Source organism: Nyctibius grandis, chromosome 16 (genome assembly GCF_013368605.1).
Source record: "Nyctibius grandis isolate bNycGra1 chromosome 16, bNycGra1.pri, whole genome shotgun sequence".
Taxonomy (NCBI): domain Eukaryota; kingdom Metazoa; phylum Chordata; class Aves; order Nyctibiiformes; family Nyctibiidae; genus Nyctibius; species Nyctibius grandis.
This window is the reverse complement of record NC_090673.1, coordinates 4,366,202-4,383,193: the sequence shown is the minus strand read 5'-3', so window position 1 is coordinate 4,383,193 and position 16,992 is coordinate 4,366,202. Positions and strand designations below refer to the sequence as shown.

At 49.9% G+C, this 16,992-nt stretch overlaps 2 protein-coding genes across 3 annotated transcripts; both read left to right on the top strand.

The window, feature by feature from the left end:
• The first annotated feature begins 2,480 nt into the window (after positions 1 to 2,480).
• On the top strand, positions 2,481 to 8,715 carry CEL (carboxyl ester lipase). Its single transcript, XM_068414217.1, has 11 exons — positions 2,481 to 2,546; positions 3,063 to 3,213; positions 3,643 to 3,765; positions 4,113 to 4,310; positions 4,410 to 4,540; positions 4,977 to 5,084; positions 5,314 to 5,431; positions 6,328 to 6,514; positions 7,072 to 7,275; positions 7,777 to 7,974; positions 8,487 to 8,715. Exons 1-11 carry the CDS (start codon positions 2,481 to 2,483, stop codon positions 8,713 to 8,715), a joined length of 1,713 nt encoding a protein of 570 aa, XP_068270318.1.
• Positions 8,716 to 9,301: 586 nt separating this feature from the next.
• Positions 9,302 to 16,847, top strand: GTF3C5 (general transcription factor IIIC subunit 5). 2 transcript variants are annotated; one of them, XM_068413954.1, is made up of 11 exons: positions 9,302 to 9,385; positions 9,926 to 10,148; positions 10,392 to 10,590; positions 11,639 to 11,834; positions 12,204 to 12,308; positions 12,855 to 12,969; positions 13,666 to 13,746; positions 14,286 to 14,383; positions 15,043 to 15,125; positions 15,424 to 15,566; positions 16,243 to 16,847. In XM_068413954.1, exons 2-11 carry the CDS (start codon positions 10,022 to 10,024, stop codon positions 16,398 to 16,400), a joined length of 1,305 nt encoding a protein of 434 aa, XP_068270055.1. In that variant the 5' UTR covers positions 9,302 to 9,385; positions 9,926 to 10,021; the 3' UTR covers positions 16,401 to 16,847. The 2 variants fall into 2 exon arrangements, with proteins under 2 accessions (XP_068270055.1, XP_068270054.1); XM_068413953.1 differs by having other exon boundaries at positions 9,307 to 9,464.
• The last annotated feature ends 145 nt before the right edge of the window (positions 16,848 to 16,992 follow it).

Below are 16,992 nucleotides of genomic sequence, written 5' to 3'. Positions count from 1 at the left end.
TGCTGTGCATGGGGTACCCACGGGAGAGGGGGAGCTCAGGGCTGGGGTGAGGTTGGTTGCATGGGGTGGAGATGGGATGGAGACTACACCTGTTTAAGCTGCTGCCCTGTTCTGTCTTATCCCTCTTGATTTGGCACAACAGCACACTTGAGAAACTGCCTGGCAGCAGAAACTGCAACAGAAGTCTGCTTGACTTGCCAGGTGTGGGGACCTGGTGATCTGGTGAAGATGACTGCCTCCCCCAGCACGCTGCACGCAGCGTGGGGTGCAGTGAGCCTGACGTTCTGCCTGTCCCAGAGGGCTGGAGCCGAGGGGGGAGCATGCAGAGTCGATGCCATATGCTCCTGTGACCGTGCTCACCAGACCTGTTCCCTCCTGGCCCCCAGCTGGGTTTGCCAGAAGAACAATCTGTGAGATCTCCCACAAGAAACATCTTTCATTTTCTCACTGTAGTCCTTCATCGGCACTTAAAAAAAAAATATCTTAACTGCATTTCCATCTTGCCTTGTCCCTGCACCCTACCAAGCTGCAGTAATTACAGTAGAGCAGATGCAGAGGGTGAAGCCTTTTGTGCTGCAGATGCATTTCATACAACTCAGCAGCCAAGGGCTTGAGGGTTTTCTGTCAGATCATACAGGGGACCTGTGTCATCAGGCAACTGGATGTAGCTTTGCAGGTTTTGTTTTTTTTTTTAATTTATGGTACCAGAATGTGATTCCAAAATCCACAGGGAGTGGGGCCAAAGGGAAACCCACCCATTGCTCACGCGGCTGAGTCCCTTCTCTTCCGAAATCTGGAGCAAAACCTTCCATTTTCACATGTTCCCATGAAGGCCGCAAGTCCGTGTGTGCCAGAGGCAGGCAGCAAACCCGATCCTTTCCCTCTCTCTTAGGGAAGGATACAACAATCCCCCAGTGTCTGGTGAGCACCTGATTGGCCTCAGCAGGGCCCGTCGCCCACACAATGCCATCTTTGTGAACTTTGATGATGAAGAAATCCCAGCTAAGCCCCTGGATGCTGCCGTACAGACCTGGAAGAAAGTGTGCACCAATCCTGTGGATAAAAAGGTGGAGGAAGAGCTGAGAAAGGCACCTGTCTTTTTCCTAAGCACTATACTGTGGCATGCAGATCTCATTGAAAATTGCTGTGCTTGTAACTACTGCTGGCTTCGCTGAAGGTTTTTGTGATTGTGTTTCCTGTTTAACCTTGTTAAGAGTGAGATATGGGCCTGTGTAATTAGACCAGGAACCCAAATCCAGGCCTTCGGGTTCCACTCCAGTTTGATATCAGTTGTTCCTTGTGCCCTTGGCAGAATACACATTTGCTTTTTCTGTTCTCTAATCTATCAAATGAGAAGGGCTGTCCTGGCATATTCTGCCAGGGATACAGGAATATTTGGTGTCCTGAACAGCTGCACCTCCCCTTGAAATGATGGATGGGATAAAAATTTGTCAAGGCACAGCAATGTCATGTCAGGAAAGTGAGTGAGCAGCACATATCTGAAATGCCACGCAGGGCTCTGAAATTGTCTTCCATAGAGTTGCCCATGTTCTGAAAACGAATTTTGCAACCAGATTACAACCAGCTGGTGATACACCAGAAAAGAGAAGTTGCATTCCCACATCTCCATGGGTGGGAAGTGCACCTTGGCCAGGTTGGTGGCCACGTGGAAAACAGAAAAGGGGCCTGAGGAGGTGCTGGGGGAAGCCCTCCAGTGCTGTTGGAGTCCCTAAGGTGGGTGCTGCCCTTCTGCTTGTCTAAGGGGAATGAAAATACTGTGCCATGACTTCAGCATCGAGCCTCGCTGGTGATCTTGGAAATAAAGCCAGCAGGAAAACACACGTTCTCGCAGTGACTAATTCCCTTCTGCGGGATGTGGTGTACGCTGTCCTCACTAGCTGATGCACTTCGCAATTCCATTTTGACTTCCACAGTAGTTAGCAAGGACAGAAGGAAGCAGGCACAGGGGCAGAGCTTCAGGTCCACAGAGCTTGGCCAGTCTGGCCATTAGTCTGCCATTGCTGGCTGGATTGTTACCATCCAGTCACAGAAATTAAGGATCTGCTGGCATTTTCTGAGTCTTGTGAATTCCCCAGTGTGTTACGAGTGCCAGGTTTCTCATTAATAGCCGATAATATGCTCTAATGCATGGTTTAATGTGATTTCAGCCTTCTGCACTTGTGTGAGGCTTCTCAAGGCTTCAGCATTTTTTTATGTTCTCTGGAGTTTTGTTAGACTGAGATATTTCCTTAGGTTTGGCCTCCAGCCCACAAAAGCACCATCTGCAGGACTCTCACACAGTGACGCCAGTCTACCTCAGCCATGGCTTGGCCTTAGCCTACTGAAGGACAAGTGTGTAGAGCCTCCCCTGGTTTACCTTAGAGCCAAGACTGCGTCATGGCATTGGCGCACAGCTGCACTCCTACCTATATATATGTACACCTCCACTTGGGCACTGTCTCCTCAGGTGTGCACTCACCATGGCTCGCTGGGAGATCCTGTGCTTTGCCTTGTGCTCCTACCTTGGCATAGCATGGGCTGCATCTGTAAGTACAAGAGCACTTCTTATGGCTTTGCAAGATATTTCACCTGTTCCTGTCTGAATGAGCAAATTCCTGCTCCATCTGGTCTGGAGCCCATGAAAGAGGGCCTGCAGACCGTGAACACCAAGGCAGGGTGTTTTCCTGCCCTAAACATGGCAAAGGCTCTCAACAACATTTTTCCAAAAGTTTCTGCATAGTTCTGTGTCAGGTCTGGCCTGGTTTACATCTAAAGGCTGCAGGTCCTCACTTTCTGCCGTTCATGCTTGGGAATGCAGGGGAATTGCTGCTGCCTGTCTGCTCCAAAGGGCAGCCTGCAGCACATCTGCATGGGCACATCTCCAGCAGCAGCTACCTCTGGGCTTTCCACAAGGGTCCAAAGGGATGGCTGGGGAAGGGGGGCTGCAAGTGGGTCCGTCTGGGGGCCTGGGCAGGGAAAGGTGTGGGTGCTGGCAACACGGGAAGCTAGAAACATGAAGGACCGTGCAATGGATTGTCTCTTCTCAATGGTACCACATGTAGCTGGGTGTGGTGTACACCGAGGGCGGTTTCGTGGAAGGCGAGAATAAAAAACTGGGACTCTTTGGAGACTACATTGACATCTTCAGAGGGATCCCCTTTGCTGCCCCTCCAAAGACTCTGGAAGACCCCAAACCTCATCCTGGCTGGGATGGTAAGCTACAGCTTTTGAACACCTTTGCTTTGGGGCTTTATTTTCACTTTTCTCTCTTTAGTCTGTTATTGACAAGCCAAAGATGTTGTTGCCTGCTTTCATCTACTAAGCAACACCAAGAAAAAGCTCTTAGTCTCATGGTGGGTCTGACAGTCTGTGCCTAAGTGTTCACAAGTAACTACATGAACTAACAAAACCAAAGCATGGCACATGCATCACCCCTCCCCATGCCTGGGCTGTCCAGAGCTAGTTCACATGGGAAAGGGTCCCATTTTGTCACATCCTCAGACCGGTCACAGTGGCTGGAGAGGATTTGCTGCCTCTGCACTGGACTCACAGAGGACAGGATGGATGGACAGACAGCTTGCAATCAAAGGATGGAGCTGATGCCTCTAACTAGGACCTGCTGTCTTCTCTCTCTCCTCTCAGGAACATTGGAGGCAAAAAAATTCAAAAATCGCTGCATACAGATGACGCTTACACAAAATGATGTCCGTGGGAGCGAGGACTGTCTCTATCTGAACATCTGGATCCCTCAAGGGAAGAAACAGGGTATGTGCTCAGCAGAGGCCTGGGGAGGAGATTCTCAGTTGCCTTGTGTGGACAAATTGCTCTGGAGCATCTCTCAGCAGCTACTTTCCCATAGTGGGCAACTGCAGGAGCACTGGTTTTCAGAGGGAAAGGTGGGAGCTGTATCAACCAATGTCCCTCAGCTCCAGCCTGTTGGGAGTTTCAGCCTCTTCTACAGAATGTGGACTTTCTTGGCAATAGGTTATTGCAAAGCATCATGTCTGTTCACGCCCAGGTGGAGCAGTGCTCAGCGAGGGGGTATGGGGATGGATGGGCAGCACCTTCTAGTTGTGCTGTGGCTCACACTGCTTTTCTTCCTCATCTCCCAGTCTCTACCAACTTGCCAGTGATGGTCTGGATCTACGGTGGCGCCTTCCTTGTAGGAGGGGGCCAGGGAGCCAACTTCCTCAATAACTACCTCTATGATGGCGAGGAGATCGCTGTGCGGGGCAACGTGATCGTAGTGACCATCAACTACCGCCTGGGGCCCCTGGGCTTCCTGAGCACCGGAGATGCAAACTTGCCAGGTACCATAGCTGCTCCCTCTTCAGGGGACCCTGTCACAGCTCCCCAGCTTCTCAGCTTTGCTGAGCCTTGCTCAATGGTGGGTGCTCTCTGTCGCTCAGGGAACTACGGGCTGAAGGACCAGCACATGGCTATTGCCTGGGTGAAGAGGAATATCAAGGCCTTTGGGGGTGACCCGGAAAACATCACCATCTTTGGGGAATCAGCCGGTGCTGTCAGCGTCTCCCTGCAGGTGTGTTGTCTTTGTCAGACTCCACCAGAGCCACTTCTCTTCTCTGTAAATGGGAGAGATGGTCCCCTCGGCACTCCGCTGCTTTCCTCCACACACACCGCCTGATTAACAGCCTCTCCTGCCCAGGGACAGCAATGCTCAGCCTCTTTACCCGCTCCTCCTTCTCCAGTTTCATCAGTCCCACCGCTGCAGGCATGTGTCCTCGCTTTAGGGACCTCTGGTGAAATAGCATTTACTTGCCACATCCCCCTACTCTGCTCCTCTTCTCACCATATCACCTTTTAACTTTAACTGCAGAGACTGTTAAATGCCACAAGAGCTGGCAGCATCCCCAGGTGTGGTGCACAAGCTGTGACGGGATTGGCTGGGTCTGGCAGGTGATGGTCTCTTCAGGATTTGGTACCTGAAACCCCTTTGTTTCTCTTTTGCACCACAGACGTTGACCCCAAAGAACAAGGGCCTGTTCAAGAGAGCCATCAGCCAGAGCGGTGTTGGGCTCTGCAGCTGGGCTATCCAGAAGGACCCACTCGCCTGGGCTAAAAAGGTAACGTGAAAGTCTTGCCTGAGGGAATGGAAAACCCAAAAAAGTGGTTCCCTAGAGAAGAGCGTAACTAGGAAGGCGCTCGGCATGGAGCCATGCTTCCAAAGAGAACTTTGGAAACACACTGCTTGGAGATTAAACCCAACCACTCCGCTGCCTCTGTGAAGCTGGTAATGACCCCTGGCTTCAGAAGGTAATGCTAGGAGGTTTCTCTCTCTCTCTCCTCCTGCAGCTTGGACAAAAGGTGGGCTGCCCCACAGACAACACCACTGTCTTGGCCCACTGCCTGCGCCTCTCCGACCCTAAAGCCGTGACACTGGCCTACCACCTGCAGCTGACCAACCTGCCCAGTAAGTCCCCCGGGGTTGTGCTGTGGTCCACCACCCACACAGGTCTCAGCACACCTTTGACGGGACACTGGGGTGATTGCCAGGAGTGTTGAAGCAGTGCCTGTGTTCTTCAGCAAGGGGACAATAACGACAGATCTCGCAGTTGCCCTTCCGCGCGAAGGTGCACGTTGTGCTGAATGACCGCTGTTCATCGTGCAATGGCAGCGGTGGCAGAGGAATTCTCCAAAGGCCATGCCTTGGCTCCAAGACAACTGTTTGGGCTTTCTGTTCTGTGAAAACAGCAAGAGCAATTCCAGAACACAGCTTACAAACAAAAAAAATAATTGACCACAACCTTGCTATTTTCATTTGAGTCTCTGGGTGGAGTGTAGGACTCTCACATCAGGTAGGGAACGCTTCTGCTTTTGCTGCCTGTGTGGATTTCTTTCCCAAGAAGACTCTCCTCTGCTTGCTCTCCTCATGCTCCTATAAATAGCCCCAGTATTTAGCCTTGCTCAGGACAGAATGGCCAAGCCACCGCTGTGCAGCTGCACTGGCTGGAGCCAGCAATGAGTGAGCACAGCCAGATGGGGTGGGGAGAAGTTCTGCTCTTTTCTGCCTTTGGCTGGGCTTTTTGGAAAGGGGCTGGGTGAAGGAGAGGAATTATTGATGTTACCTGCTGGTACTTGGCTGGCAGATCTCTTGCTCTTCTCCTCCACCTACAGGCATGAGGTTTACTGAACATGATCCTGTCACCCTTCTCCTGGGTGACATCCTGCCCATGCTGAAGTCACTGCCCAAGCTCTCATTCACCTCAGCCTGCTCTTCCTACTGTTCCTTGAGTCATGGGATATGCCAAGCCACACTTCTGTCTTTTCTCATCTCCTAACAGACTTTGTTTTTGTCTCCTGCTGCAGCTCCGCTCGTTCACACACTGGCCCTCACTCCTGTCATCGATGGAGACTTCCTCCCAGACATGCCAGATAACCTCTTTGCCAACGCTGCTGACATTGACTACATTGCTGGGATCAATAACATGGATGGACACATCTTTGCTGGCATTGATTTACCTGCTATCAACCGCCCACTTGTGAAAATCACTGCGTAAGTGATGAACACTCTTAAAACCCTTAACGGGAGGAACCTTATCTTTAATGTAGCCCCCAAACTCCAAGGACTTAGACCTGAGTGGACAGGGCACTACCTTCAAAACAGGATGTCACTCCAAGCCAGGGTGCCTAGGGCATATGTTGCCAAATCCAGAGCCTTCAAGAGAAGAGACCAGCTAGTGGGAAGCATCTCCATATACCTTTAAGGTGCTCCTGGACTCAGCATCAGCAATAGGCTTGGCAGCCCTGATGCTCTCTGTCCGGAGCAGGTACATGCCAGACGTGCTGGTTGCCCACCCCATAAGACTCCTTTTTGGGGATGAAAGGAACTTGTGGACAATTTAGCCCCAAGCTGTTCTGCTGAGAAATCTGGGAAGCCCATATCGTCTGTCTAAGACCTGGACTGAAATCACTGGTTTTTACTCCACCAAACCGTTGCTGACCGTTGCTGGTTGGTTGTGAATGTCAATGGGAGCTGGGATTCATTTCTATGAGCCCTGCCCCACTTGAAGATGCCAGTCTGTAATTAGTTGTTACTACTTGTCTTTTTAGGGAGGAGGTCTATAATTTGATCAAAGGACTCACTGTGGACAGGGGCGAGCGTGGAGCTAACGCGACATACACTCTCTACACGCAAGGATGGGGTGACAACCCAGACCAGGAGGTCATGAAGAGGACAGTGGTGGACCTGATTACTGACTACATCTTCCTGGTTCCCACACAGTGGGCACTGAATCTGCACCTGCAGAATGCCCGGTGAGCAGCTCAGCCCTGGCAGGAGCCCAAAGCCTGCCTGGGGGGCCAAAACACTGTGTTTTCAGCACAGGGGGCTGAGGAGCACATTAAGGGGGCTGAACTTGAAGAAGCAGGCTTTTTGGTACTGAGTACACACTTACACGTGGTTGTACAAACACTATTTCTCTAATGCTGCAAGGGAGTCATGCTAGGGACTTGTTTTAAATTTCCATTAAACCAAATTTTTGCTTGTTAAAAACTTCAGACTTCATCCTGGCAATGTTTGATGCCATGAGACATGGCATTTCGATGATATGAGGGTTAGGGTGAGAATCAGAAATGGGAGAGACAAATTACCAGCTAGAAGGATGTTTTCTCCTGAGAGGACCTCTTAGTTGCATAGGAGCATCTTCCAGGGCTGAATTTCTGGCTCTGCCACTATTTGGAGCATGGTTATGATTCTGCACCCCTTTCTCTGCTCTCCGCTCACAGCTGCTTAGCAAGTCTATTTTATTTCCCCAGGACTGCCAAGACATACAGCTACGTGTTCTCCCAGCCATCCCGAATGCCCATCTACCCAAGCTGGGTAGGGGCAGACCATGCTGATGACCTGCAGTACGTGTTTGGGAAACCCTTTACCACCCCCCTGGGCTACCTGCCCAAGCACAGGACTGTCTCAAAAGCCATGATTGCTTACTGGACCAATTTTGCCAGGACAGGGTGAGTGATTCCGGTTCCACATCTGGGGCTTGCTGCAGCACTTCAACCTGCTGCTTTTGCCTATTAACTTCTCAGGAGCAATTCCCAAAAGCAGGGTGTCCTCTGTACTTCTGTGGTGAGCCTGGCTCTATGTCTCCCAGTGGTGGAGTTTGCTCTGGGTCCTCCTCATCCAGGGAATACCAGGGGACAGCAGAAGCATTTTAAGAACTTATGAGCTCTGCTTAAACTGAATTATGAGGTTGGTTTCCAAATCCTGCAGTTCAGACAGGAGTTAAGCCCCTGCCTGCAGCTGGGGCTCATACTAGTGGGGACCAAGGGAGGAGATTGCAGGTTGACAAGTCGCTCCTAGGAGGCAGAACTGCTGTCGCTTGTCCCAGTTTCAGACCCTCTCTTTGCACTCCCTTAAAGCCTCACTTGAGCAGCTGGCATCCCTGCCAAACACCACAAACCTTGCTGCATTCACAAACTGTTCTGGTAAAACTGAACTTCTATTTCTCGTTTTTTTCCCCCAGCGATCCCAACACAGGGAATTCAAAGGTGCCCGTTACCTGGCCGCCCTACACCGACGATGGCAGGCACTACCTGGAAATCAACAACAAGATAAACCAGAACTCTGTGCAGCAGAATCTGAAAAGCCGGTACGTGAACTTCTGGAACGTGGTCTATCAGAATCTGCCGCAGGTTGCCAACATCTCCGTGGCCGAGGAACTGCTGTGGAGCGAAGAAAACAACACCTTTTAAAGATAGGCCCAATTCATTAAAGGCTTGCTTGTAACTGGGCGATTCTGGCTTGTCGGTCTTTGCTGTGACAGGATTTTCTCCCTAACATTAAAGTCAGGCAGTAAGTGACAGCCTGTCCCTGGGCAAAGCATGTTCCCAGTGTCCCAGTGAAGCTGCTGACACACGGCCGTGGCTCGGCCAGCTCTGCCCGCCGTTTGGCTCAGGGTTTGGTTTTGTGCATATGTTACAGTTGTGATATACACACGCAAAACAGCTGGTGAACTGTTGCCTTACAGGCACAGAAATCAGCTCAGAAACTCGAAGCGGGAAATAAACCTGAAGGGGAGGTTATTCCCCGCTGGTTTTGGGGCACAAACCCCCGCTCGGCAGAGACCAGGCTGGGCTGGGGAGCTCCAGCTCCCACCACGGGTAGGACGGGGACCACGACCGCCCACTGGCCTCCGCCTCCACGCCCACCCACACCGGGCTCGGCCCGGCCCCGCCGCTGTGGGAACCGTCCTGCGGCGGAACGTTTATGCCGCGGCCCGCGGGGCGGGGAGGAACGGCTGGCGGGAGGGACCGGGTCCGTCACTGGGTCCGGGTCCGAGTCTCGGGGAGCGATGGCGGCGGGGAGGCGGTGGGAGGAGCGGGGCTCGGCCGTGCTGGAGCTGTCCCGCACGCCGCGGCTGGTGTGCGTGGAGTACCCGGGGCTGGTGCGGGACGTCGGGGCCATGCTGCGGACGCTGGGAGGAGAGCAGGGGGTGTCGCGGGTGAGGGGGGCCCCGGAGCTCGGGGGCGGGGGATGGTGGCGGTTGTCCAGGCAGAGGGGTTGTGGGGCGGGGTGCCCAGCCCCGGCCCTGGGGAGGCGGCTGGCGGCAGGAGCGGGCCGGGGTCAAGGAGCCCCCCGCTGTGGGACGCCCCTGTCCGGGCCGCTCGGGCCCAGCAGGTCCCCACGCGGGGCCCATGCGTGGTTTCGGGGTAACGCCGCTCGCCGGGGCCGCTGCTGTCCACGAGAGAGGAGACGGGAGGTGTCGTGTGGGATCGGGAGGGGCTGCACATCCCCCTGGTGTGCTGCTGGTGGAGCTGGGATTCCCATCGCTGAGGTGGTGTGAGGGGAAACGGCTGGTGCCCACGGCTGAGGGTGTGGAGCCGGGGTCTGGCAGCAGAGTCCAGGGGAGACGGGCTGCGTGGGTGCGATGCTGATGGAGCCCGTCCCTGCCCTTGCTGACAGATCTATGCAGACCCTGCCAAAAGGCTGGAGCTGTATTTCCGCCCCAAGGACCCTTACTGCCATCCCGTATGTGCCAATCGCTTCCCCACCTCCACCATGCTGCTCAAGGTCAAGAGGAGGACCAAGAAGAAGAAGCAGTTGGACACCGAAGAACAAATCCAGCCAGAAGTCCAGTTTGAAATGGAAATTCTTGGGACTGTTACCACCGTTTACAAATTTCAAGGTAACACTTGGGTTTGTGTCTATGTGGCTTAAAGACAAGTATGTCTGATGGGAAAGGGAAGTGTTTTCCTTTAAACAGTTCAGGACTGGAAGAAAAACCAAATTCTCCTGTTGTTACAACCTCCTTGCTGCATAAACCTTTGCATAAACCTATCAGTCTCCTGCTCCTGAAAGCTGAGTGTTGTGAGAAATATTGCTGTATTCACAATGAACTTCACAATATTTTAACTTTTCTTTCTTACAGGAATGTCTGATTTCCAGTACCTGGCAATGCATTCCGGTCCTGATGGCAAACCTACCTCCATGTATGACAAAGTCCTAATGCTCAAACCAGAGAAGGAAGAATTTTTCAATAGAGAATTACCTCTCTACATCCCACCACCAATTTTCTCACGTTTGGACACTCCTGGTGACTATTTTTATCGGCCAGATACCCAACACCGGTGAGTGCCTTTTCTCATAATGTAGTACATACCTGTGTTGGTTCTGGAATGGACAGGCAGTGAAGCGTGTTGCTGGTTTGATATATACTTCAAACAGACAAGTCTTCAAGTTAAGATTTCCTTTCTCATCACTTGAAGATGCCTCCAATCCATTCTGACTTCAGTGTTGTTATAGGATCTGTGCTCTTGAAGCATCAGAGCAGCACAAAATACACCATTCATGTATTTCACCTGTTTAAGTTCTGCCCTGTTCTGTCTTATCCCTCTTGATTTGGCACAACAGAGGTAGGCACGCTTGAGAAACTGCCTGGCAGCAGAAACTGCAACAGAAGTCTGCTTGAGGACTTGCCAGGTGTGGGGACCTGGTGATCTGGTGAAGATGACTGCCTCCCCCAGCACGCTGCACGCAGCGTGGGATGCAGTGAGCCTGACGTTCTGCCTGTCCCAGAGGGCTGGAGCCCAGGGGGGAGCGTGCAGAGTCGATGCCATATGCTCCTGTGACCACACTCACCGGACGTGTTCCCTCCTGGCTCCCAGCTGGGTTTGCCAGAAGAACAACCTGTGAGATCTCCCACAAGAAACATCTTTCATTTTCTCACTGTAGTCCTTCACCGGCACTTAAAAAAAAAAAATTTATCTTAACTGCATTTCCATCTTGCCTTGTCCCTGCACCCTACCAAGCTGCAGCAATTACAGTAGAGCAGATGCAGAGGGTGAAGCCTTTTGTGCTGCAGATGCATTTCATACAACTCAGCAGCCAAGTGCCTGAGGGTTTTCTGTCAGATCGTACAGGGGACCTGTGTCATCAGGCAACTGGATGTAGCTTTGCAGGTGTTTGGTTTTTTTTTAAATTTATGGTACCAGAATATGGTTCCAAAATCCACAGGGAGTGGGGCCAAAGGGAAACCCACCCATTGCTCACGTGGCTGAGCCCCTTCTCTTCTGAAATCTGGAGCAAAACCTTCCATTTTCACATGTTCCCATGAAGGCCGCAAGTCCGTGTGTGCCAGAGGCAGGCAGCAAACCCGATCCTTTCCCTCTCTCTTAGGGAGGGATACAACACTCCCCAGGTGTCTGGTGAGCACCTGATTGGCCTCAGCAGGGCCCGTCGCCCACACAATGCCATCTTTGTGAACTTTGATGATGAAGAAATCCCAGCTAAGCCCCTGGATGCTGCCGTACAGACCTGGAAGAAAGTGTGCACCAATCCTGTGGATAAAAAGGTGGAGGAAGAGCTGAAAAAGGTATCTGCCTGTTTCTTGACTTGTGCACTACACTGTGGCATGCTGTATGGGAAAAAAACTGCATGCAGCCATTTTTTTCTGACTTACCCAAAGATCCTTGGTGATCGTAACTGACTGATAGAGCAAGTGTCAATAGGTGCCACTGATACTGCTGTGTTCATCTCAATTATGCAAGTCAAGATTTGAGTCTGTCTTTGCAGCCAGCTCACATTAAGTTCCCTTTTGAGCCACTAGTTCTTACATTAGCATTCTGATAGGTCATATTAAGGGCCAAAGGCCCCAATACAGAAGAAGGTCCACTTGGAAAGCTGAACAGCCATTAGTAACCCACTTCCCACTGTTTCCATGGTTGTTTCTGTATTATTTTAGCTCTTTGAAGTCCGTCCTGTCTGGTCTCGGAATGCAGTAAAAGCCAATATCAGTGTCCACCCGGACAAGCTGAAACTTCTGTTGCCATATTTGGCCTATTACATGGTGAGTCTGTGTATCTGCCCTGTGCCTGTCGGAGGGTGCTAGGTGGCAGAGCAAGGCAGCATCAGCTGGGTGTTCCTGATCCTTTACCGTTTCTGAAGTCCTACCACTAAGTACTTGAGCTTAATGTTAGGTCAAGAATAAGAGGGAAGGAAAGCCTTGCTTTTGAACAGAACTTGAAACCATGAAGGATTCAGTAACTGTTCGCTCCATTGGTTCTAATCTGCTTTGCAGTTGAGTCAGACACTCAAACTGACTGTCCATCTGGCAATGGTAGCAGAATTTTTCCAAACAAACACTTTATTGTGACCTTGCAAGTGAGTTTGTAAAAGCACACAAATATTTGTGCTTCTATGCATTGATTGCCCAAGTTTCAGTATATAAATACTGCTGTGGCAAGTGAGGAAAGAGCTGGTAAAAGAAATAATCTTTGGTCAATGAGGGGAAAATACTAGAATTTTCTAAGAACCTCTCCAACACTGTACTGAAGAAACTCTGCAGCATGGTACTTTCTTTTGTAACCATCTTCCCCCATGTGTGTTTATGCAGTTAACAGGTCCTTGGAGAAGCTTATGGGTTAGGTTTGGGTATGACCCCAGAAAACACCCTGAAGCAAAGATTTATCAAGTACTGGACTTCCGAATTCGCTGTGGAATGAAATATGGTAAAAGGGCCCAACCCACAGAGACGCTCTCTCTGCTTTCTGGTTAATCCTGGTAGTACTTTTCTTTTTACTTGTTTTTCAAACTCTTTTGCCATATTTCTGCTCTGAAGATGACACCTTTTGAGCTCATTGCTTACCGTAGTTCTTCTGTAAACTCCTTTAATACTTTATTTCGTAGTATGCAGTATGACTTTCCTCATTTGGCACGTTCCAAACTCAATGGACAGCTTGCTGGCTTTCCTCCTCCATGTCTTCAAAGCCCAAGGGAATGTAGCAGACCATCTTCCGTCTCACTGGGGGAGACACTGAGCAGTTCAATCTGTTGCTTACATAGAGCTTTTCCTCATGGACCTCAACATCTTGTGCAGGATGCTAGGTCTCAGACTTTGGGACAAAGGGTTCCCATGCTCTGATTTTGCAGAGGGCAAGTTGAGGGAAAGGACTTTCTGAGGTCATCTAAGCCATCCATGACAGAGCTGGCATCCAGTCATTATTACCAGATCACATCTCCCTCTTTCCAAGTTAAAGGGTTTTGTTGATCTGATGCTTCTCCTCTCCCCACCTTGCTAAAGTCACCGTACCCCAAGGATCAGCCAGCCTTTCACACACCAGTCCAGCACTTCTGTTACTGAGCTAGGGATATTCTGCAGGGCTTTTACCCTCAGTTCATTATTGGTTTTCCTTTCTGACCTCTAGGTTACGCCTCTAGTGATATGCCCGTGAAAGCAAAACGCAGCACGTATAACTACAGTCTGCCCATCACTATCAAGAAGCCAGGTATGCTGTGCCAGCAGAAGGGCTGTCTGGCTCTTCCATTTCTTTGTGGTGAAGGGTCTTCCTGTGTTCTAGCTGTGCCAAAATTGGAGCTTTATGTCTCGTTATAATAAGGTGCTGCTAAGCCAGTAGAAGAGTTTCCTCCTGGGAAGTGTTGTGAGAGTCTTGGATGCATGTCTGGCTGAGCCACCGTATCTATTAGCAGACAGGAGGGAGCTCTGCAAGCAACACTGTGGGAATTCAGCATTCACTTCTGTTCAGTGATGGTGCAGAGTAAGGAGAGAGTTGTTCTCTTTTCGTTGTCAAGGGAGAGAGAAAAGGTTAAAATTACAAACAAATGCGCTGTGGAAAAAGCTGCCAAACTCACCACCTTTCCCGTGCCTGTTCAGTGACGTCTCTGAAGAAAGAGCAACACATGCTTGGTTGCTGGCTTGGTCTGGTTTTGGCTGCCCAGCAAAACTGAATCAACGTAGAGAAGTGACAGTACAATGCCACAGAGTGGAAGATGTCCCTAATTAGGACTCTCTTTTTTTGTCTTTCAGCAAGTCATACAGTCAGTGTACACGATCTGAAACAGGGACTTGGTACATCCAGTGCATCTGGTGCAAAAAAGCCTGCCTGCAGCAGTTACAAACTGAAGGTCAGCATTACTGTCTTTTGCCAGAATCTTGGAATAGGGAGTAGTTCCTGTTTTGTCCGTCATTAAGGGGGCAGTTGTGAGTCGATGTCCTCAGGTTTACCTGGGAAGCTGCTAGTTGTACATGTCACTACAGAACTTGCTGGGCACTGAATGTATTTCTTACATGCTGCAAGATGGGATCGGTACCCTCAGCCCTATTCTTAGATGCGATGAGCATTTTGTTTTAATTGATAAAATTGGAACTTTATGGGCAATGAAGTCCAAAAAAATCACCATGTGTTTATCAGTTTGTCCTGCAAAATCCAGCACAGCAAAATAAATATTTAAACAGGAATCTTTTATTCTTCCCTTTTTTGCTAGAATTAAACCTATGATCCCCTGCTGTGCAGTAACAGGCTGCAGACAGAGCTGCAGTTTGAAGAGATGAAGTGTGTTCTCTGCACAGCTGTGCTGTTGTGACTATGGCTGCAGTGAAATTTTGCTGCCTTCCTCATTCAGCTTTATCTTTTGCCATATGCAGACCTATGCCTTGGAACTGATTTGTGTTGGAAGTGCCTTGTTCTTGAATCAGCCCATCAGAAGTACTTTTCAGTTATGCCAGAGTTGTCCTGTTACACCATAAAAGGCACATTAATCCTTCCCTTCTTTCCTCCTCTTAGGAATCCATCTACATTTTCCAAGAAGGAGCCTTACCCCCTTATCGGCAGATGTTCTACCAGCTCTGTGACTTGAATGTGGAAAGGTATTGCACGCTGGCAGCTGAGTCTTGTTAGAGAGAGATTTCAAAGCCTGTTGTTTATATCCAGTCCCTTCCCCTCTCTTTCCTTGACCAGAAACTTAAGAGGTGTTTAGCTTCTGAATAAAAATAGAACCAACTTTTCATACATGAACTTCCTTTCCCATATGACAATTACCTGAATAACCACATATGCTGTTCCAACTCAATGAAGTAAAATAGAAGTAAGCCATAGCTGGTCTCATTTGAAGCCTACATCTGAATGTAGAAGGCTAATGTTTCCTTTCCTTTTGCTACTTTTTAGCCTACAGAAAATCATCCACAGGAATGATGGCGCAGAGTCTGAATGCACAGAGCGGGATGGGTGGTGCCTTCAAAAGACGAGCGATGATCTGCGAGATACCATGTCTCTGATGATAAAGCAGATCATCAGATCCACAAGACCTGGTAAGGATGCTTCTGAACATCACAGTGTATTACTGCCTTGCTGCCTACTACTACAGTGCATTGCTACCTTCCTGGTGGTCTTGAGCCATTGTGGGCAGAATAAGGATGTTGCAGTATCATTCCTGTATTTGTCTCCTCCTTTGTGCTACCTCTGGTGTTCTTTGTGTTCTCGCTCACTACAGTGTGTGAGCTGAGGCTGTTGTCCTGCAGCGTGAACGTGGGTTAGGATTAGGAATGGCTGGGAGTAAAGGTTTTCCATTTGATCTTCCCAGTATCATGGCCTTCAGGTTTTAAATGTCTTTGCACAGTGATGATCAAGATCTTATTCCTACTGATTTATGTGTTGGTGGCATTTTACTTTTTATTGATGTTATTAATTGAACAAGAAATGAGGAAATCAGTTTTGCATGATGCTGGGCCAAAGCAGTATCCCAGTGAATTAGGTCAAAAGCAGCTGGGAGAAGAGGCACAGCACTGCAGGTCTGCTGCTGTTCCGCTAGCGTTCCTGGAGTATAAAACAGATTGCTTTGGGCTTGATCAGATTCTATTAAGATGTGCAACATGAGCTGTGCCCTTCTGCCCTCCTCTCACACATTTTCTGAACTCTACTGCAAATGCCCCCAGGTTTCACTGAGAGAGGCATCACAGTGTCTTTCTTTCTTTCTTCTCAATTAAGCTCTTTTCTCAAATACAACAAGCAGTGAAGACAGCAAAGAGCAGCTGGCATATGAGTCTGGAGAGGATGAGGATGATGAAGAGGAGGAAGAAGAGGACTTCAAGCCTTCTGATGGGAGTGAAAATGAAATGGAGACAGAAATTCTGGACTATGTGTGAACTCAGTGAGCATTCTGGCTGCTGTTGGACAGAATCATTTTTGCTCTTGTTCCTTGGGAACTGAGGGCTCAGCCACCATGCCCGGGATGTGGGAAAGCAGAACTTGTGCTAAGATGATGATGACCTGTCTGCACTGCTGGTGGCCATCATTCCTGATGTTAGGGAGCCATTGCCTACATTGTCATACTTGCTGGCTAATAAGCCCGCAGGCAAGCTCAACAAACTCCCAAGAGCAAGCCCAGATTCCAACCAGCTGGTGATACACCAGAAAAGAGAAGTTGCATTCCCACATCTCTCCGTGTGTGGGAAGTGCACCTTGGCCAGGTTGGTGGCCACGTGGAAAACAGAAAAGGTGCCTGAGGAGGTGCTGGGGGAAGCCCTCCAGTGCTGTTGGAGTCCCTAAGGTGGGTGCTGCCCTTCTGCTTGTCTGAGGGGAATGAAAATACTGTGCCATGACTTCAGCATCGAGCCTCGCTGGTGATCTTGGAAATAAAGCCAGTGGGAAAACACACTTTCTGGCAGTGACTAATTCCCTTCTGCGGGATGTGGTGTACGCTGTCCTCACTAGCTGATGCACTTCTCAATTCCATTT